Source organism: Ooceraea biroi, chromosome 5 (assembly GCF_003672135.1).
Source record: "Ooceraea biroi isolate clonal line C1 chromosome 5, Obir_v5.4, whole genome shotgun sequence".
Taxonomy (NCBI): domain Eukaryota; kingdom Metazoa; phylum Arthropoda; class Insecta; order Hymenoptera; family Formicidae; genus Ooceraea; species Ooceraea biroi.
The window spans coordinates 14,576,932-14,599,342 of NC_039510.1; the positions used below are offsets into that span (position 1 = coordinate 14,576,932).

Sequence of the window (22,411 nt, forward strand, 5' to 3'; positions counted from 1 at the left end):
AAATACGGTCGACGCTTCATCTGACGTAATTTCCTTCACAGCTGAAGTGTCGCGGAAATGACAATACTTCATTTTCTCGCGATGCACCTACCTTAATGCGAAGGATCACGAAGGATATAAAGATCACGCCCGCGGAAACGAATGTTCTGTCAATTCGATCGCGATTACCGGAAATTTTGCAAAACGCCCGGCGATACAAACTTCGTGAGTACGAATAAGTAATAAACTTGATTCGTGAGTTATTAAGAGCGATCGGAAAGCGGTTATTCTGTCCATTTATTGTTATTCTTTAACCATCAAAATGTGAATGTATTTTTTGGAGCTTTTCATTGATACGAGAGCGACGCGCGCGTTTCGGTGAAGAGTCTATCTGCGTTTGCAGGTCAAAGCTGTTCTATATTTAAAACCCCGAGGTGTTCTTTCGAATAGCTGGTTGTAACCGCGTTAACATTAATTTCTGTTAATTGAGGATCATGTAAAAAAGAATGGATCGAAAGAAACGAATATTCACAACGCGGTTACATGCATATGCGTTATTAATGCAGTACATGTACCTTCGCACTTTGTCACGATTTTGATGACGTGTTACCTTCTTGAGCCATGACACAGCAATATCGCGAGATAAACCAGCGCTCCCGAAACTTCATGCATCACCTTACAAAGTCGCGTCATATTACATACAACAATTCGCCAAAAATCGTACAGAATCGTCAGAAATCGCTCCGTTTCCTTGTTCGAACCGCATCTGCATCGAACGACATATCCACGTCGCGTTCCGAGCGCGTTCGAGCCAACATTCGCCGATAAACCGCCTGCGCGAGCCAAGCACGATTTATGGCGCCCCGAAATCGCCATAAACGAACGATCGCACGAGCTCGTGTTCCTCTTTATTACGGTTTCTCGCGATTTCCCCTCGCGTAAACGGGCAGCGTATCCCGCGAACAATTCTGCGATCGCGGGACCTCGCGCGGTCGTTACATAGGAAGTTATCGATTCTGAGACGCGGAGCGTGGAACCGGAAGAGCTTAACGATCATATTTGTTGCGCGCCGTGCCGTCGCATAAAAATGCACGGCGAAGGACAGCGAGACAAAGCGAGTAACGTAACGTATTCCACGCGTGTACGACGGCTCCTGTGCTCTTCATTGGTGACAGCCGATTTTATTACGAGGTTTATTTTTAGCGCAACGAAGAGCGCGCATAATTAATGTAACAGGAAATACTATTTAAATTTTCGGATCTTAAAATTGTACGCTTTATCATTTTTAGAGACGCGACTAAATTCCAACAAATGATTTTTAATTTCGCACAACTGAGCAAATGTGCACTGCGATGTAAAATAATCACAAAAATTAATATTCCCAATTTAGGGCACCTGTCTGTACCGTTGAGATATCGCTGTTCATCAAACAGGCTGGTGATTTTGCCGCAGAATCGCGTGTCGCGAGAGAATCTGCAGAATACGCCGCGTCGCATTTATTACGAGATCGCTGCGCGTCACACAACTGCGTGAACACAGTAACGTGGACGCGCGAAAACAGAGAAGCTGTACATTCGGGCGGGAGTGTAACAACTATTAATCTCGGGTGAAAAAATAATGCATTTCCGCGCGCGCGCGCGGCACGAGAGAGATCCCTGTATAAATATCCGCGTCAGCCGCGCGCACGTTGAATCCTTGCAAATTAATCGGCTTACGTGGATGAATCATATTTTCCGATCGCTCGCGATCGCTGATGGCGCCGCTGTTTTTTCCGCATACGCGTGCCTACGTACGCGTGCGTATTGCACGATATAATAAAAAAAAAGAAGAAAATAGAAAGAACAGATAAACATTCACTATTTACGCGCGCGTATTGTAACCCCTCTCGCGTTTTCCGAGCTCACGTGCAATGTCGGGAGGTGTCGAAACGCATGCGGGGTAAACGGTAAGCCGATAGGCTCCTTGACCCTTCGCAGGGCTGCGAGTAGTATCGTCGTTCATCCCCGTGGCGCGAGATGCTCCTCTTTTCGCTGTACCTTTTCTTGTACTCGACAGATTTTGCGCGTTGGCATTATGTTTAACGCGCCAAAGGGAGAAGGAAGGGGCGGTGCGAATATTGAAAATTTCTTTTCTCGGCTTCTTACAGTAATCACACGTACCAATTAAAAGTTATAATCAGGACGAAAGGGAAGCTTACGCGACGAAGGACCCGACGAAAACGTGCCTATCTAGGTACTTCTGTATATTTACACTTGATCGCGCGTACAATCGATAACGATTGCATCTCGACAACAACTGCTGCGCCCATTATCACTGACGACGATATCGCGTCGAGTGGCAACATCTTCTCGAAGCTGCCGATAAACAGATATCTCTCTCTTTCTCGCAATCTTATGAAGTTATGTTGCAAAAAAGATTTTGTGTGGTGACGCGAATCGTAATTTTACGCGGTCCCGTTGAAGCCACTTCCTCGAGACGTCGTGTTTCGTATACATTGGTGATTTCCGCACTTCCGTTCGGATTATCCGTCCAAACGCGTCCTCCGAACGGAAACGAGAGAATTCAAGTGCGAAAACGCAAGAAGCATCGGGGTCTGCGTGCTTGTTTCTTCGACCGGAAAATACTGCAGACGTCAAAGGTGTTCCATCGTAACGAAAATTGCACTTGGGAATCGATACACGCCGTTATCTACACCGCCGCGCGCACTTCCAGCTCGTTACGCCCTTGATGCGGCCCTTAAACTCTCGATCGCACGCCGGTGTTATTTCCGACACGGCGTTAAAATACTTACTTTCTTCTCTCTATCCTCGAAAATCCTTATTCTTCTTTCACGACTCGGATTGGCTGCACGATTGGCTTACCTTCTTCTTTAAGCTATTAAAACGAAATTACTCGTGTGGAAGATAAAGATTCACGGGGTTCGAGCTCGCAGAGGGAAAACGGAAGTCAATGTTTTAGTCTGGCTGCGTGAGACGACATCACATATATTCCTGTGTTTAATCTGGGAGGACCATTAATAAAATGTAACTGAAACTGAAATCTTTACTTCTAGATTCACACTTCTAAGTTCAATTTCGGAATTTCCTATAATAACCGGTCGGTCGATTTTTTAAGTCTATTTTTAAGATACATCGCTAAGTTGAAAAGTTGCGAAAGTTCATCCGCCAAGGAAGAGCTCGAATTCTCGAGTGCGGTCGATCCAGATGCATTTCGCGGGTATCGATTCCATCGGAATCTCACCAAGCGCCGGGGAAGAATTTCTTGCACGTGCGATGACTTGCGGGAATGTATCCATCCGGCTGTCGCGCGTATTCTCTTTCGTGGTTAATTAGACTATCTAGAATTACATACGTCGGGAAATCGGAAGGGCGGAAGTGTCCTCGGGGAAAACGACAAGCTTATGACCCATGCAGCTTCGATTCCTCGATCCTAAGTCGTTTGCGACGACGTTAGGATCGTGAGGACGACTCTGCTCGAATGTCACGATTCGCTCCCTATTAAGGTATGATTGTCTTTCATCACGAAACGCTCGTCGCTCCTTGCTGTCCGTTTCCACTGTGATCCGCTCCCTCCCTGTTTTCCCTTGAGACCTGGAGACACCCAGCGTCGTCCCGGAAGCGTCTTACACGGGCAGTAGAAGCCGCTGCAATACTGCAACCGCCAGCAGACACAGCGAGGGCGTCGCGAAACTGGCGTGACCCTGAACTGAAACACGAAGGAATGAATAGGTTAGACATTAAAATTCGTAGTTCGATTTCTGTTCTCATTGAAAAAAGTGATCGACTCAAAACTGACAGGTTTCTTCGCTGTGAAATTGTTCGAATCCTCGGCCATCTTCTCCTTTCATCCATCGCGAGTACATTTCTATTTGTCGCATCGTATTCACGTCAGTCAATTCATTCTCCTGCTTTCACAGAGGGTTTTCTGATACTTTTTCGCTTTTTTTTATAGTGACAATTGAATTTCCATCTCGCGGCGGAGAAACGCCAGCCTTAACATGAGTGACTGTTTCGTAACATAGTGTGTTAATCTTGACATTCAATTATCTCAATCACAGGCAGACAGAAGTGAAGATCATATCGTTATATTATATATACGAGACGAGATAGAAATATATCGTGCTCATGTGCAATTGTCCACTGTCACATAGTTAATTAATGATAAATAAACTGTGATGAATAAACCTGACGTATGCGAGCAGACAGAGAATTTATACATGACTCTAGAAAAATATAATACGATTAAAAGTAAATCCTTCCGCTCACGTCGTTGTAATTTAATTAAATTTCTGTCAGCAAACTTGGATAAGAGAGATAATTAAAAAATTATTAAGCTCAAGTATACACCGAACATCTTGAAAAAAACCGCAGATAATGCTGTATGAGTAATTATCATAAAAATGTGCAATTTTTGTATAAATTCGACTGTGCAATGAATTTAATTCATTGCACAGTCTGCGATAACGATTACGGGTTTAAAATCGACTCTTTTTCAAATAGAAGGCGAGGTGGACGAAATCGGGATCGCGGGCCTTCGTGGCGCACGACTGCTCAGAGATAACTCGATAAGCCAGTTTTCTTTGGAGGAACAGTAGTTTAGCTGAAACGTGTAACTTTCGGATACGTCTCGCCTAACGAGGTGAACGACTGCGCAAACGTCGTCCTCATTCTTGCGCCGTCTACTACGCATTTTAATGACGATAGCTTCCTCTTGTCGTCACCCTTATCTCGCTTCGAAACACGCACAACTCGTGAAAAATTTAACGCACGAGATATCAACGAAAGTCAATGCGAAAACGATGAACAATGCGAAAAAATCAATACGCTGCGTGTGCGACTAACTACAGCGACCACTTCATAATGTACCGCCCAGAAAATATTTTTACCGTGGAGACACATCCCTCAATTGTGTGAGTTCATTGAGCGGCGCTCCGTAAAATTTATCAATGAAACGTTACTTATATCTGGAACATATATGTGGGAAACGTTGAGGAAAATTTTGTGCAAAACATGGCACTATTATTTATCGAGATACAAATATGTGTAATTCAAGGCAATCAATTTCACCTTCGCACTTGTAACGTAGACAACACTTATTCAATCGGTATCACAAATTGATTCGTACTGATTTACGCATATTGCATGGCAAGAATTTTATCAATTAAAACAATGGGTTTTCGTCAACGAGAATCGTTGAACCGCGATAAAGTCGAGGGAGAGAACGCGTTGCGTTTCTATTACTATCAGAAAATACGGAAATCACGAACGTGTGACAACTTGACCGTCATACATCGTGTGGAAAGCGAAACAATGTGGCCGCCATTCAAGCAACGTAAACATGCAGACAATACCAGTCATCCATATGACATAACTCGAGGGCGCTATCGGGCCACTGAAAATCGTCTAACCACTCGATACCACAGTTTTCCACAGTTATTCCACGTTCTTTCTCATTTTCTCTGTTCCTCTCTTTTTTTTAGCTTTTCTTCTTTTTATTTTTTCCTTCATCGAGAACGAGCGAATATGTGCGCGATATTTCTGCCCGTACTCTTCAAAGGGAACTGCATTCAACTCATTCCGGAAATATAAAGAGAAATACAATATCAACCTCTGACATATGACAACCAGCTGGAGCTATTGTTGGTCCACTCTTCCTGCGTTTCGGTATTATTTCTGAGCTCAGAAAAAATCAAATAGCACCCATACGCGGTCTTCCGCTGTCTGCACAGAAGCAATGCACAGAAGAAGATGCGTGTAGTATCGGGGTCGATAAGAGAAAAGTGTGCGATAAAACTTGAGCGTACTCATATTCCGATACTAAAATTTCACTTGTTCTCTAATACAAATATAAAACTAAAATAAACAGAAAAACATACAAACACAAATCTGGAAAGATTTAAAATTTTGAGTTAGCTAGTCCTTTGTTCAGATAAAATGGGTTAACTGTACAACGGTTGAATAGAATTATTCAGATATTTCTGGTAGTAGGTCATTTACCCTTTCAAGCTTTCTCTCGTTTCTGTACTTCACAAAAACAATTCTCGTTATTTCTAATCATTTTTAAAACTGAAATAATAAGAAAGTAAAAAAAGTATCGAGAATGATTAACATTTACCGAGATGTTTCATAATTTTACTGATGGATCGTGTGTTCGGTGTTTAAAGCTGGCCGAACCGGATAGCGTTCGCTAGGATTAGTGACGCCGTGACCGAGTTAAGTTACGACTGGGTTAAAGGAGGAACGGGGGGGGGACAGAGGGGAGATAATTCGAGAAGTCGCGGAATGAGGACAAGGAAGGAAAAGCGACGGAAGGCGGCCGTGGATAGAGGGAAAACTGATAGCCGGCGGAGGGGTACCGAGCTATAAGGGTAGCTTGGAACTCCTCGGTAAATGCGGCAAGCAGTGACGACGTCGTTCGTCGCGCGGGGTGCTTCCAGGAACGATTCCGCCTAACGAGAAAATCGAAGATCGTTAAGAGCAATTTCTTCGAGTCGTTCGACGTCTTTTCCGGTTTGCCTTGCCTCTTTTTACCTGTCCTCTCGTTCCCGGTCACGCCGTTAGACTTGACTTCCACCGACCGACGTCTACCGTCTCTCTCTCTCCCTCTTTCCCTTTCATTCCCCTCTTCCCAGCGTGTCCGCGTTACTTCTTCGCGTTTATTTCTTTTAGCCTTTTATATGCCGTGTCGTGCACGGCTTGCTCGGTCGATATTCGGAGGTCCACTTATGCAATTAGGCCGAGTATCCGAGTACTATCGGTATCTCTAGCGACGATAAAAGCATTGCGACTTGTCCCCCACGTCTCGCTTGCGCGGCCACGTTTCCGTTGATTTCTAAATGTTAATAGTAATTAGCGAGCACGATTACGAAAAGCGTTACGCGAGTACAAGTTTGTCGTCCAAATTCGCCGAAACCTTGTTACTGTGCGCTAATCGTTCCCCGTTAATTCTTCTATTTTTCGCAAAATTGAGTGGGCTGCAAACGGAATATTCGGGACATGGAAATTTCGCGTTCGTAATCCAAAGTGCGCCCGCGTTAACGAACGCCGCGCGCTGAATCGGCTCGACTCTTACGCGCGGTTACGAGCGTATCCAGGCGCAACGCGGTGGAGCGTCGCGGCGGCCTACGTTTGTATGCACCAAAATGTTTGTCGGTTTACAATAGCGTAGTTATACGAAGCGAAGCCAGTCAAATGCCGCGTATTATACGCATTGTAATTCCCTCCGACCGGCCGCCCGCTTGCCCGCGGGATTTGCATTGCGCGGCGTGACGCGACAGCGTCGCGGCTAACGCGCGTTTGATTATTCTCGTTACGCATTCGTAATGCGCAAATCGTTACGCGATTTGTCGTGGAGCCTCATTTCCAAAAACTGCACGTTATTGTCATTGTCGTTAAAGGAGGACTTGCAACTGGGAAGCTGTCTGTATCATCAGAGAAAGCTTCCCTCCGATCGATCGGTTTTCGCATTCTGGTGTACATGAAACACGCGATTCGTGCGTTCTGTCGTTTCCCGAACGAGCCTGTCATCCCTCGACGTCTCCCTTCCTCTTCTATCTTTGTGTTTTATTCTTCCGTGCTAATTGCGCGCAGCAACGTGACGAATTATCGATTACCTCCGCAACTGTAATTCCCGTAACGGTATTTTGCCCAATTTGTGTCATCCGCAACCGGTGCCAATATTTTAACGGCGATATTTCGGCGGCGATAACTTACAAAAGTAGAGAATACGCGAAACACGCGTAATAACAGCTCATAAATTACAGACGAGAAACACGTCGGTGTCCGCCGCAGGTGTTCTACTGGCCGTGTATTTTTTTCTCTTCCTTTTTTTCTACTTTTCCCAGTGTATTTTCGGCTGGCGTACAAATGTGGCAAATCGTTAATTACCCTTTGTGGCCCTAATAAAAGTGAGATACGCGCCGTACGAAGCGCCGCGAATTGCTGGCTGATCGACCACGGAGACTCATTCCGATAAAATTAATCCAAATCGAGATACGATACTGCGGGCAAAAAGTGCGTGTCTCTCTCTCTCTCATTCTCGCTCTATTTATCGTCTCTGCTGCTATTGCGATTCCAACCGCGACCAGTCAACTGCGAGTGCCTGCGCGTTCCCACGAAAAATAGTCTGCTTACATCGCCAGGAAATATTGCCGTCATGCCGCGTGTAAACGAGCGCACTCGCGAAAAGTCGATTTATGGTCCATCGGGCGAGCCCGAAAAATACTATTGCGGCGAAACACTCCCGCGATATACGAGATATCCCCAGGACTCACGACCTTAATTTCGACGACAGATTCTCCGGCAAATTCAGAGTCGATTTTTCCTCCGGTGGAAAAGTTGCGAGGATGGTCATCGTTCATCGCAATCTTCTAATTCCCCTGACGCCAACATATCTCCGTAACTAAGTTTCGAACTAAAGCTCCACGTACGACTGAAATGTATCCGAGATCAATTAAAGGATACATGATCTTGTCGTTTGCTCGTGACCCCGGAACTCAGTTGCGGGAAACTCTTCTTTTTTAATCGCTTATAAACTCGATATTCCCGTTAAGGAATCTCCCGAATTTATCGGAAAATCCGAAATAAAGCTCGCAAAATGTGGGACACCCCATACGTATCGGGGCGCACATCCGACGTCCCGTGTGCGGGCAAATTCACGCGCTATAACGCCATTCGCACGATTCGTGAATTTCTTATCGCAGCTCGGATTGCGTGACACGAGGGATTAGTCGTTAAATATTTAATCGTGTCGCGCCGCGCGGAAACGCGTGTACCCGGTCGATCTGATGAACCACGTATCTACCCCCTCTCGGTTCACCCGGTACGCGACCCCCCCCCCCCCGCCGGTGACACGCCGCGCATCCGCGCCATCGTAATTTCGCACTTATTGCGTGCGCGTACATTTTGCCCATCGATCGCCGCGCCGTATCCACGCAGAAGACGAGGCCCTAGGCCACTAGGCGCGCAAGGGGCGAGGGGTAGCGAAAAGTGGTCGGAACTAATTTAAGTAGGAATTAGACGGGGTAACGAACGCACGGTCGCGCGAGTGACTTGCCGGCCGAGGGGGTGGAAGAAGGGTGACGGAGGGCGACGTAGGGAAGGTTCAAGGTAGCTGCAGGTGCAGCCGCGAGCGGACGTGTCGCGAGAGCAGGTGGTAACGCTTGTAAATTATTGCCTTAATTTCTCCGCGGCCTCCTGGCTTCCCGGGGGAACCGACTCGGTCGACTCGCACCCCCTTTCCGCAACAAGAGTCTCACGGTCTCACGCTAATCTCGCATGCCGGGAAATGATAAAGCGCGTAAATTTCCTGGAGTGCCGCGGCCCTAAGAGAGATGGACGTGCATGAGGGGCATCGATGGCCGTAGTCGTCACACGAACGTAGGCACTCGAATCGCCGAGCGCGCGAACTAGCGTGTCTCTTAATTTGCTGGTATATTCCTCGTAATTTAATTCTCCGCCGCTGTACTCGGTTCATAGTGTACTCATGGCTGGCTGTTATAATCCTTTCGTCTCTGTTTTACATATTCAAAATGGAGCCCGTTTTTAAACCATCCGCAAGTCTACAAATGGAGAACAGAATTTCGTCTATGATTTTATATGTCGAATTGTAATTTACAATTTGTAAATGCAGTTACGAATAAGTTATAAATCATATATTAAGTTAACCATACACACACATATATATTCGGTATAATTATATTTATCGTATATTTGTATGTTAGATGGTGCGTATATTGCATAGGTGCATGCGGGTGTAATTAAATCGCGTTCGGACAAGCTTCTCTGGCTTGATATATTTCGAGATCTGTCATCGTGGTTTGCCATTATTTGATCGCGTACGCACGTTAATTTAATAAAAGTGCATTATACAGATAAGAACGATTCAATTCTGTCGGTGTTCTACCGACGTAATTATTTGTTCTCGGAACCGGAAGTCGAGTTATACGCGTGATTAAAGTTTTTGATTTGTGAATTACGGTTATTAAATTTATCAGCTTACCACACATGTATCTGGCGTGCATTTCCTGTTGACTAAAATGAAACGTGCAGACGTAGAAGCGGAAAATTAGAATACAAACACTAACTTTATAAATGCAATTCCGATCCGGCGAGTGTTTCCGGTACACGTATTTACATATCCAAATTATTCATAGAATTCTGTCTCTCCGATGATCCGGCTTGAAAACGGACTATCAAACGAATACTAAACGGTCAAACGAATGAGGATGCTATCATACAAGCACTATGATGCATTTTTTATATGTTTTGCACATCACCGAACTACTCAATCGTGTGTCACCGATCTTCGATTATCGTTATCTCGTCCAGAATAAGATCCTAGATTTCGGTCGCAGTTGGATTTCGGAATTCGACCACCTGTTATGGATTGATTGTAGAACACGTGACAATACATAAACTTACCGAACACCTCGGTGGCGCGCATGTCGATGAACGGTTGGGCGACGTCGGCTCGGCTCGATCGCACCGTCGCCTCGCACCTGGAAGAGGATCGTTCGATCATGCTTCGAAAGGTGGCTCCTTCCGACCTGACGGTCAGACGGAAGGATAAATTATCGCAGTCCATCGCGGAATACTCGCGTAAAACCGACCGTTTTTCGTTCTGGTGCTGCTCTCGTAAGCAGGCAAGTGATGTATATTTATGGGGCGTGCGGCGAGGGGTCGGAATGGGGTACCATAAGCAACCGGGGCCCCCGTCGAACGACGGAGAGATATACTACGCGCTGTAAAGACCAAAATTACCTGACGTTTATCTTGTCGCCGACGAGATGGCCCGGCTCTAGCACCAGCAGCAGAGTCGATATCGTCGAGTACAGTCCGTGTTGCTCGAACACTATTTCCAAGTTGGGCTTCACCTGTAGGAGGCAGAGACGAGCGGGAAAAAAAGGAAAAACCACCGTCGTTCGTTACGCGACGTTTCTCCGGGGTGCGATCGAATTCAATCGCATTGAAAGTAACTTCCCAGCAGCAGCATCGGGGAAGGATGAATGGCGTTCGCACCGCGACGTTCCGCCGAGCGTGGAGCCATCGATTGGCGCCGCCTCTGCGAGCTTGGAATATGAATAGACGAGCGCGCGAGACCGCGTCTCGCCGTGAATAAATCTGTTATCATTTAGAATCGATTGCGTCGAGACCGGGGGATTAGCGCCGAGCTCGATTAATTAACCGGGACCACTCTATCAAGCTGGAGATATTTGACAAATCGCCGAGGAAATGGGAAATGAGAGAAAGCTGGCGAGCGCGCCAGAAAAAGCTGCCGCCTGCTTAATACAGTGGCAAATTACATTCTAGCCGATTATGCTTCTATCTAATTATTTTGATTTCAATTACCTATCTAAATAAATCTGATTACTAAACATCCAATTATCTAATATTATTGCAGAAAGTATCCCAATCTCGACGCCGTGTTAATTGATTTTGGAACTTCCTTCCTAAGAGAAAAAAGAGAAAAGGATTTTCATGCTTGGGATACTTGCAGTAATTATACATTCAATAAATTGTAAACTCTTGTGTCTAGCATTGTAAGAACGCAAGATGTAAGATGTAATATGGATACACAATATACATCAGGCGCTTCGCACTGGTAGGGTTTCGAGGGGGCAGGGGGAGAGAGAGGAAAGGAAAATCGTAAATGTGACGCTGCGGGACAATGCATTCGCGATTGCGTCGATTCGAGATGGTCTATCTGTCGGTGTGTATCGCGTGCGGCGTGATAAAAACGAACAAATATGGTTTAGAGACAAAGTTAATATCGGTGGCGACGGCTTCAGGATTATCACAAACTTGATTACAGAGTATCATGTTGGAATGGAATTAAATGTAAACAGGTGTATCGGCAAACAACAGCCGATACGCCTGCGAATAATGTTCTTGCTAATGTATATGAAACGCAGAAAATGTTATAATAATAGCTTGCTAAAAATGACCCAGCGTTAATAAGTGTAAAAGTGTGGAATATGGACAACAGCCAAAATATAAATTATTAAGTAATAATTGTTATCAAACTTTTATTAATGAGGATAGATATTTTAAAAGTTAAATGACATTTTTATCGAGGATACGTTGCATATAGATGTAGAAATTTGTAGGCAAAAATGTTCCTTCGCTACTGATATTTATTACTCCAAAGGATAAAATGCGCAGTGAGATGTATTAATGATACTTTCCAACGTTTCTTCGCGCGCGTATGTCAGACCCCGCCGCACTCGCGTCTCAACTTTATGCAACAGCCAGATATACGGACGTCGCTTTGTAATTCAAGTCCTCCGAGTACTTTATGCCCGTATGTCATATTTTATGCGACTGGAATTTCCATTTTTTCTGCGACACAATTCCGCACGCTTGCTCCGCTTACTTCTCCGTCCGACTCTCTCGCTCTTTCAATTCTATCCTGCGTTATCCCGCGATCCTATCTCGCGTGTCTTTCTGTTTATTCGAAAGCCAAGACCCAACTCGATGTTGCCTCCTATTAATAAACCATCTTGCGACTGCAGTCGCGCTTGTGTACACGTGTGTACACGTTTGTGCGCGCGCGTCTGTGAACCGAATTGTATGCGGGTATTCACGCGGCATGGGCTTGAATATTTCTCTCGCGAACGAAAAACTTTGCCGTGTGCGTGTGTCAAGCAAGACGGGCGACAGCGCGAAAGTTAACGGGCGAAACTTTGTCGGAAGTTTTGGCGCGACGCTCGTTTGACGCGCAGAATTTCGCAATTAAGGTAGCGGGATCGCGAGACTGCCGCGACGCGGCTACGCAAATGGGACGAAAAGTGCGAGCTTGTGTCGCGACGTCGTTTAAATTAGGCGTCAGGCAAGAAAAGAATCTCTAAAAGAATTACGTGCTCCAGTAGCCCAAGGCTAAAAATTTGTAACGTTGCTGAAGTTGCAACAATTCAAAGTAAATTCATATTTTGAGTTGTTGCAAAGTATAAATTCATATTTTGAGTTGTTGCGGCTTCAAGCAAAATATTACAACTTCACATCCGGGCTTCAGATTGTTGCGATTGTCGCATCAGAGCCGTCACTAACGTTACAACTTCAAATTTGAGCACTTCGAGCTGTAAGTCCAAAGTATTACTATTTCAAGCTCGAGGACCGTTATAGCGCGAACGGTGCGAATGACTTGAGTAATTTATTAAAGTCGTTCAAGTTGAAAGCTCGAACCGCTCGAGTCGATCGATCATCGGAAAACTCTGCGAGCTTTTTAAGGGTTTAAATGTTACCGACGACAGTGGGTACGATGGATCCCCTCGATGGATGGGATAGGCGTCTCGAGGGAGGAATGCCGAAAAGGACGCAGGTATCTGGAGAAAGATGGGAGATCCAGTGCGGTGGTATGCGCGCTGCGAGTATGCATTAAAATATTTCAGCGGCCGGATATCGTAGCGGCATATTATCGACAAACGCTCTGACGCTTTGCGTTTTCTCTATCGTTTATGAATTCTGCAGTGCTCTTTCTCGTTGCCCGATTTCTTCTCGGGCGCACAACGCTCCTTTGTGCACGAGGGGATCGTGCGCGTTCCATCCCCGTGCCATTCGGCTGCGCGTGTATTCCACTTTGTGCAGAAATATGACGCAATTTTGTCATCCCTCTTGGCATAGTTACGGCGCATACTTGCGCGCTTATCTTTGAGCAGTCGTCGTCCAGCAATTTGTTTCGTCGCGCTCGCGCGCGTGCCTGATAAAAAGCGGCAAAGGGATAAGGTAATAGACGCCGGAGATCTGAATCATTTTCAGGTAACTTTCTTCGATTCAAAGATATAATGGCAAACTACAATGGTAGTTATATTCAATCTTTTTTTTTCTTCCCTCTCTCTATCTCTCTTTTAGCTTTTTATAATCTGCTACGATACACGCATTGTCGAATATATATCAGCAAATACATACATCGAGCGAATTCCGATTCCAATCCTGCTATTTTGCCTCCTCATTTTGCGCTATGCGTTCCAATAAATAGGGCAACGCGAGACCTCCCATGCGAGTTATCTCTCCTGTTACCTTATTTATCGAAACATTGCAGCGTGCATTCTCTGATACTCTGAGCATAATTCATGATTCGCGATTGCAACGTAATAGCTCTCACGTAATAGCCGTCTCGCTATCGTAAATAAATATACATGGCGTGTAATTCTGCGCGGAAACGCACCACCGAGAGGCAGGGAGTACTTGAGGATCGTAGTAAAAACTAATTGGTGTAATGCCAGTGATTAGCCTGGAACATATCCAACGGGCGTTCGAGGAAAGCTCGTTTCTCAGCAGGCCAGCTGCTAATATTTGCCCGACCAGAAGGAATTCATTAGGACCCACGAAATTACCCTCAATCTATTATCGTCCCCTGCAAGCATGAGCGACTACGACATAATATTCGTTGTGGAGCCAGCAGTCGCAACGGTGTAGGTCACTGTCTTTCATAGAAAAGTTTGCCTGACGTACAACGACTCTCGGAGCTTTGCCATTTTTGTCGCTCTTACAAGACATTTGATAACAATGCTTAGAAAGCACACCGCTATCACGAGAATAGAAATCTCGAAAATCAGCTACGCTTGACTTTCCGTCATAACTGTACGTATTTCTCCGTGCCCAGCTAAGACAACAGCGGGAAAAGTTAGATTATATTTACGATTTACATTTTTTAATTATTAATTAGGCATAATTGTATCTAGTGTACATAATTAACTTGATTCGATCATGGAAGCAAATAGCAAGCCAGAAATGAAAGATTTCTCTTAATGTAGATGCATTAAAAGCTGAATAATAAAATGTAGAATGCTAACCGGAGTGAAGTAAGTTTTTGTTTATCAACAGCAAACAACAAGACGGAGGCAAATTAATGAAACTAACTTGATGTGCCGGGGGATGATTCGAAAAGAAGAACATCCAGCGGAAGCCGGAATGTCTCGTCTCGCCGTGCGACCTCTTCCCGCCACTTTATGACGACGATGATTCTACTGTAATACCGCTCATCCACAGCGCACTCCGTCGAAGTTCGCGAGCGATCGAACTTTTTCCCTTTGCAAGATTACTTGACTCGCGTTAACAGGTTTTTCGAGTCTCGCGACACGAACATTTCCGAAACAATATTACTTGTTAAGTGCTATACTAAACTCGTGCAACTTCTAATGGACGTCGTTGGGAGCGTTGCAAAGTTTTCTCGGAGAGAAAACGCGGATGGATAGAAGGTGGAGAAAGCTGTGAGGGACAGGGAGTGTGTTCTCTCGCGGAGAAGGAAAGCTCAAGTCCGAAAGATAAGGGAGGAAGTTCCACGGCGCCATCCCCCTGCATACGGTTTACGATAAATCCCGGACGGAGTCCCGCTTGTTATAAACGGCGTAATCTTTCGGTCTTTAAAGCTTCACCACGCGAGAAAGCGCTCGCGAGAAACTGCTCGTTTATGTGATGCCCGATTTGCCTGATCTCGATGAAAGCGGCGCGTTTCAACATCGACGCTGCACACGCGCGGTTCCGCTGAAATTTCTGGCGAAATAAACGGCGAAAACTCGCCCGCCTCAGACCTCGTAAATTGGATACTGCCGAGACTCGTAATTTCGCGTTTCCGTGACGACGTTACGATTCCTGAAGAAACTTCTCGCGACTGGAAAACAACAGGTTGCGATACTTACTCTGCGCCGTGTACTTAAGTTAATTTAGGAATGCACAAACAGCGCGGAAACTGTCGGTAGCTTTTTATCCGGCGCGAGTCACGGTATGATCCTTTAGTCTCCCTTTGTAACAAGACTGATATTCTCTTTGTAGCATTTGTTCTCTGATCGTTCTTACTTTCGGTAAAGCGTCTTCGTCGGAAAATAATAGCGAGTCCACGCCGAGCCGAAAAATCCAGCAGTAGTAGTTACAATTTTTCCCCTATAATTTTATCAGACTTCTTCCCTGTTCTCGTTCTCGGGGTCACCGGAAATGTCCGCGCTTCCTTTCCTCGGCAGCGCCGATAACGCTACATCAATATGCATGCGATAGAAGCTACGAGGCAGCCTCGAGCGATAGGAGGATTGAATTATTCGTGACGTGGCGAGAAAACGGAAACTTTGTAATAATAACGTAAAACGAGAGAAATAAAAGTCGGCCGCGCCGAATAAAAACTATCTCTTTCTTCCTCTCGTTCATCCCACGACCGATCTATTCACGTGTTCGTTCTTGGCAGCGCGCAAAACGGCTTCCGCCGACGAACGCCAGGCCGTCGGGCGCGCTGGATTTAAAAAACACGAACGAGCGAGAACGAGGGAGAACTCGCTTCCGGATTCATTCAGGATCATCGGCAAGGAGATAACAATCGAGCGTAGAACTCCTCGGTAGCGAGAACCTTCGTTTTTGCTCTCCTATCCCTTCCCTCGGCTGCTTCCTCCTTTGCCATAGACGCAAATCGACCATTCTCTGTTGCGCACTGCGAATTAATTAGAGAATCGTCGAGATTTTTCCCCGGCCCGTTCCTGCTGAATCCTTTGATCCGCTTTCGCACGGCTCGCGACGTTTTCCGCGAGGCCGGACTATAAACGAGAAACTCGAGATAAAGAGTGGTGTGGGCGGACGGTAAGGATAGGTAAAACCACGACACATCACCGACACATCCGTGGCGCACATTAGAGGGTGTCGAATACATCAACGGCCAGTGTGTCTGATGTGCAGCAGCAGTACCGAGGGGGGAGCCGGCCGTTAATTGGAGCTTTGGCTCATCGAGCGTCGCCGTTGCTTGCGCGATGAAATCGAGCCACGTCGAGCCGCGACGGCGGGACTCCCAGTCGGCTTACCGTGAGACCAAGCTTGTCCAGTTTCGCTTTCCTACCCGGGCGTTCTCTCGCCAATATCAGCGTAACACCGTCCCAATCCTCAGGCACGTGACCTGCTTCACCCGCTAGTGTTACCCACGTGCTATTCCGAGTTTCGACGCTGTACATATATGTTCTACGGATTGCGCGGAAATTTGGTAACCCGCGCGTCAGCAAGTATTCGCTGTACACTGGCGTGCGAAATTTCGTGATAATCGAACGGTCCGAACGACTCCAATAATTCATTCGGATCTTTTGTCTGAGGTCCATTGTGTGCGCGTTTCGATTCGGTGAGCGTGTATTGTAATAATACGATGTCGCTCGCTGAAACATTTTTCCGTTTTCCCCTTTATCGAGCGTCTACTCTACATCTGTACTCTACTCCGGCAATAAAATGGCACTTGCGCACCGCAAGTTCGGGAACTACGGTTTAACGTTCCCCACTTTGTGCGATATCTTCCCCGATGCTGCGAGAAAGGACTCCTGAGAAATTTTTAAAAGCAGTCGCTCACCTGCTGGCCATTAACGAACCATTTGAGTTGGGCGGCAGGATGGGACTTGCCGCTGGTGCAATTCAGTGCGAGGACGTCGCCACTCGCGTACACTTTCTCCTCGCCGACTATCACCGGCTTCTCCTGGGACAGCTCTGTGAAACGTTTGAAGAAATTTGTTAGCTGGCGAGAAGTTACCGAAAAGAAGTAAAATTATATCGACAATTAATTCCGTTCTAAAATTTTCGCACTAAAATTTATAGAAAGACGCGCGAAGACTTTCAGAACTTACTCGAATAAAAACCGTTTTACTGTTTAAAGGAGACAGGAGGAAGAGAACCAAGGGACAATTCTCGGAACACGGCCGCTTATCTCCGCCTTATTCGCCCAGGACGTATAATACTAAATCCCACACTGTTTAGGCGGCATAAAAAGCCGCTTCGCTCTTGGGGAACTTTGCGCGGCAAGATGCATAAAGTCGGGCGCGCCGTTAACAAGAAGTTTTACTGCCACTAAACGCGTTTATTAACCGAGCTTTAGATCTCGTGCATTTTAAATTTCGGCGTATACGTGCCGCCCCGCGTTAATGTTCTCCATAATGAAGCGGCCGTACGGTGCGCCGTCGCGTAGACGCGATTAATAGCCGAAGCCGGGAAAGTGAGCCCCATAAGAATGCATCGGGGATTAAGGTACGCTCGCACGGGAAACGCTCGCAAAATTTACGACCGACGGCCGAAGCGGTACGCACGTTTGTTTGACGCACATATTTTCTCTCCGGATAAGAGAGATTCCGCCGAACGGAAGACGGACGCTTCATCGGCTTCAATTCTAGAGCTGATACTGAAGCCGTGACGCGAGTTTTTAATTACTTTCTGTCGAAATTACTTTTTAGCCCTGCGCTAGCTGTTCTCTATAACAGATCTAAATTATGTCGGGCTTTATTATTCTCTCACGTTCGTCTTCCTCGCTAGATTATATTCCGAAAGATTCATGAGGCAAAAAGTGCAGTCTCGCAGAGGTAGCTCCTGCAAAATGCAAGCTTCATAAATCGATGACACCTCGATTAGAGATTAATTATTTTAATCAGGTTTTAATTAAATGAGTATTTAGTAATTTACGGGCAGCCGTGCTAATAAGTGATAAATCTATAATTACTTTAAGTAATATTATACATATTTTAAGTAATATTATGCATATTTAAAGGATTGCCCAATTTGGTAATATTATAAGTACAGGGAACGCATGAGCGCGCAAGCACTTAACGACAGCTAAACTCGAGTCTGATGATTATCGTCCCCATTGTAGCTAAATCGACTCTCCATGCACTGGGGGTTAATCTGTGACGGGACTAGACAGTTCTTATCAAAATCACTATCATCGTGATAAGGGCGCATCTTTCAGATAAGTTTCTAAAGCCATCGCGACACTTCGCTTGGAATATTCAACGAAGCCATTCCGGCTTCTTAGAATAACGATCCTCCCGATCTATCTCAACTGACGTTTCCGCTTGAAAACTCGTGGTGGCATTAATACTGTTTACAACGCTCTTGTTCACTTTTATTTTTCGTAGATTACAGATGCGCATAAAATTGGTCAAATTATAAAAAGCAGCAAAGAAGTATTACAAAGTTGCCCTTCTGCATATTTGATCAAATAGAATTTTACGAAATTGTTTTTGAAAAAGACTCAAAAGGGCATACATCCTTTCAGATGTTACTGAAGGCAGATCAGATAAAAACTTTTATCTGAGATTTGTATTAATAAGTAAAAAGAGCAAATGTAATATTCCCTGACTGTTAAATGAATAAAATGCAGTAGGATAAGAAAAGCATCCATAGTTGTAAAAAAGGTGTGATAAAATCAAAATTTTTTTAATTTATCGAAAGTGCAATGTATCATAAAAAATTGATAAGTAACATCCAAAAGAAAATTATCTCGTGCGAGAATGAATATTCATTAATATTAACGTGGATAATGGACAGATATAACTCAAATACTCAGCAAGTTTCCACACAATCAATACTCGTCACTTTCTAACGTTTGGTAATAAAATTATCGTTTAGCCAACGGCACGACGGTGAAATAAATTCAAATAATTCACGCTCGTTTGCTCTCGTTGAAACGCACTCGCCCGACGGCGACAGAAACGCGATCGAATTTGCACGTTGGGAGAGGAACGAGACAGAAAAGGAACGAGGAAGAAAATGAAGAAAATGGAAAATGAGAAACCTAATCGATCGCCAAGCAAAAATAAGACACGATCATAAAACAGAATCAGACATGCATGGAAGAGAAATGATTATATATGTACGTGGAACGAAAGAAACTGTCATCTTATTATCATTTATTCATTAAATCATTATCACAGTTAATTAATTTATTAATTATAATACTAATACTTAAATATCAAGTGTCAAAGATTTTGCCTCTTTTGAATGAGGTTAATTTCTCCTCGACGGCTTGGCGGGCGGCGAACATTCGCGCTTGAAATATGCCGCGTTGCGAGCGACGCGGATTATCGATCTTCGTGCGGGCCAGCGCAACGGAAGAGAATTTCGTCGCAAGGACGCGGTGAGAGACGAAAAGCCGACAGGCCGAAGAAACTTGGCGCGACGCGACAGCCTCCTCGAGGCCTCCTTACAACGGTCTTAAAATTCCCTCTCGTCTATCTTACCACCCTGCCTTGCAACCCCCGGAACCTCCGTCCCGCTCGCGCAAGCATTTCGGACCGTCTTTTCCTTTTCCGTCTCCTTCGATGTGGCCCGCGACGACGAAGGGCGCCCAGTTACGGCTCAAGACTTACGACGCCATAATATTTATCGCGTTTCGACGGCTTTATGCGCCCTTAAACTTTAACGCCCGCTCGCCGACCGTGCCCGCCCGAGCGAATTTCGTGTTCTTTGCGCAGAAACGCGGGCAAGAGCGCGCGTTGCCTTCTCCGCTCCGCTCGAGCCGAAGCGGATTACGACGAGAAACGCGCGCCGTAATCTTTCATAAAGTTCATGGAGGTTTTTCGCGAGTTGACGCACTCCGCACGCTGCGCGATTAAACCTTTCGCGCCCTTACGATGACTGATGCCGATACGTCTGTCGTTCGACTCGACAAGCGCGTATCCTTGCAACGACATGCAACGGAAATTTTACCAGGGGAGCTCGCTGTGATCTGCAAAATCAATATTTACAACCCTCAAAAAATAATTGCGTTTCCGATCGACATTGCCGATCGCATTCCTTTTCACGTGTATCCGTAGAGAGCTCCATTTGTGGCAGGTCTCTTCAAGCCTCTCTCTCTCGCAAAAAAAGAAATACGGAATCATTAATTCTGTTTATGTGTATTTCGATTCGTGCAAATTGCACGCGCGCGTTTTCAAACGCGCCTCTTTTCATGGAATCATTACGTGAAGCGCGCGCGAAATGATTTTTGTTTTCGCGCGACGTATTTCGTAAATTCGTTTTGTGTAACGCAACTTCCGCGCGAACGGAATTGAGAGTATTAACAGAGAAACGAAAGCGTGCTCGTGTGTGATTCGTGATACCGTCGATATTTTTCCCCTCTGAAATCTGACTCACCGAATTGCACGCGCGCGCGCGCGCGCATGGCGATTCGCAAACGGTGGAACATGTGTTGCGGCGAAATAATTATAAGGCGATTACACGCCCGGCGATGTGGCGAACGAGTCCCCTCGTAATCGTGCCTAGTAGTCTGAACCGCTTACGATGAGGCGAGTTAATATCTCGCTCGCAGCCACCATGTACCACTACGGCGCCCGCCCCGGCACTTTGACCGTACGGTAATCCTATTGCAACAGATACTGCGTCTGGTCGTGTGCTCGAGATAATTAGATACGCTTCCTTTGATCTCTGTAAGAACGACGTTACGCATCCACGTAGTGGATTGCGTGTCCCACTACGGGAATTGATCGGTCGGTCGGTCGGTGTCCGAAACATCGCACGTCGGGACGCGTTGGATTTGTCGATCCCGAGGAGGACATGTTAATTTGCAAGGAACGGAAGAATCGGTGCGATTATATTACATATTATAGCATTTCGCGCTGTTGCTTCGATTAATCTGTCATGTTCGCGGAGTTGCGCGCCGCTGTATATCGCGTTGCTGATAACGGCCACGCGAAATTTTCGGGACACGGGAGGCGGATCAAATAACAAAAGAGTAGCTGGCAAACAGAAAAAGGTGGATGACGTTTTCATGCGCGGATTATTGATGAATTTGTAACTCCGCGCGGACACGTGCGCGCGCTCGATGGCGCAATCAAATAAAGAGCCAAGCGATTAATCAATCAAGCTGTTATTCGTTTACCCGCTTGAACTGGTCAGTGGAGTAAACGATTATCTGTTTGTCCATCTAATCAATGAAGCGATTCCATGGTTTTTTTCTATCCATTACGAGATAATGAAAAATCTGGAATACGCAGTAAACGCAGCTCTCAAATTAAAAAAAGATAGTTTAATTGGATGCGACAAGCGATTTTCCGGGATTTATCTTCGGACGTTACCTCGCACACATTAAATCAGAATCGTATAATTAATAACACAATAAAATTGCATTTACGTTTATATGTTGGTTAGTTTATTACATCATATTATATCCGTTTAATTGGTTCAATCTGTTTTTATTGATGCATATAATATTTTTTCTTTTTCTCCTCTGTGTTCTCCATCTTCTCCACCAAGATTAATAATTGTTCTTTCATTGGCTTTACTATGGGACTTACTATGGGACATGTATCCAATAAAATGAGCCTGACATTCGACAATTGTCGCACTCTCCGATTGTTAAATTATCGCGCGAGCAATACCGGTTCTCCCGATGGCGCTTGCAAACTCCCACGGCGCAGTAACCTGATATTATTCGCACTATCGATATTATCCCGTCTTAACGAAGGTGTAAACGCGATCGCATATCCACGCACAATCAGGGCACAGGTCGTTGCGCCTGGAAACACGGTGAAACGTTATGAGATATTTACATTAATCTGTAACTCCTTCATGAAGATGCGACGGTTTTCTTTTCTCTTCCTCTTTCTCTCGCTGGTTTTTTTGCTGCTGAACTTGACTGCGTTATAGTCTTTAGTCGAGTTACCAAAAAAGAAAGAACGGCGCGGGACTGCGCTCAAAACATTATTAATTAA

At 45.5% G+C, this 22,411-nt stretch overlaps 1 protein-coding gene across 5 annotated transcripts in view; it reads right to left on the bottom strand.

Annotated features, from left to right (window-relative positions):
- Positions 1–312: 312 nt before the first annotated feature.
- LOC105285218 (cell adhesion molecule 2) overlaps positions 313–22,411 on the bottom strand; it is a 90,037-nt gene continuing 67,938 nt past the window's right edge. For 4 of the 5 annotated variants that reach the window (XM_011349299.3, XM_011349300.3, XM_011349302.3 and 1 more), the window contains exons 6-9: positions 17,287–17,420; positions 10,740–10,852; positions 10,401–10,477; positions 3,463–3,684 (exon numbers count right to left, since the gene is read on the bottom strand). In XM_011349299.3, coding sequence (XP_011347601.1) covers positions 3,602–3,684; positions 10,401–10,477; positions 10,740–10,852; positions 17,287–17,420 — 407 coding nt within the window. In that variant the 3' untranslated portion in view covers positions 3,463–3,601. Of the gene's footprint in view, positions 3,685–10,400; positions 10,478–10,739; positions 10,853–17,286; positions 17,421–22,411 lie in introns of all 5 variants that reach the window. The other variant, XM_011349304.3, reaches the window with a different exon arrangement.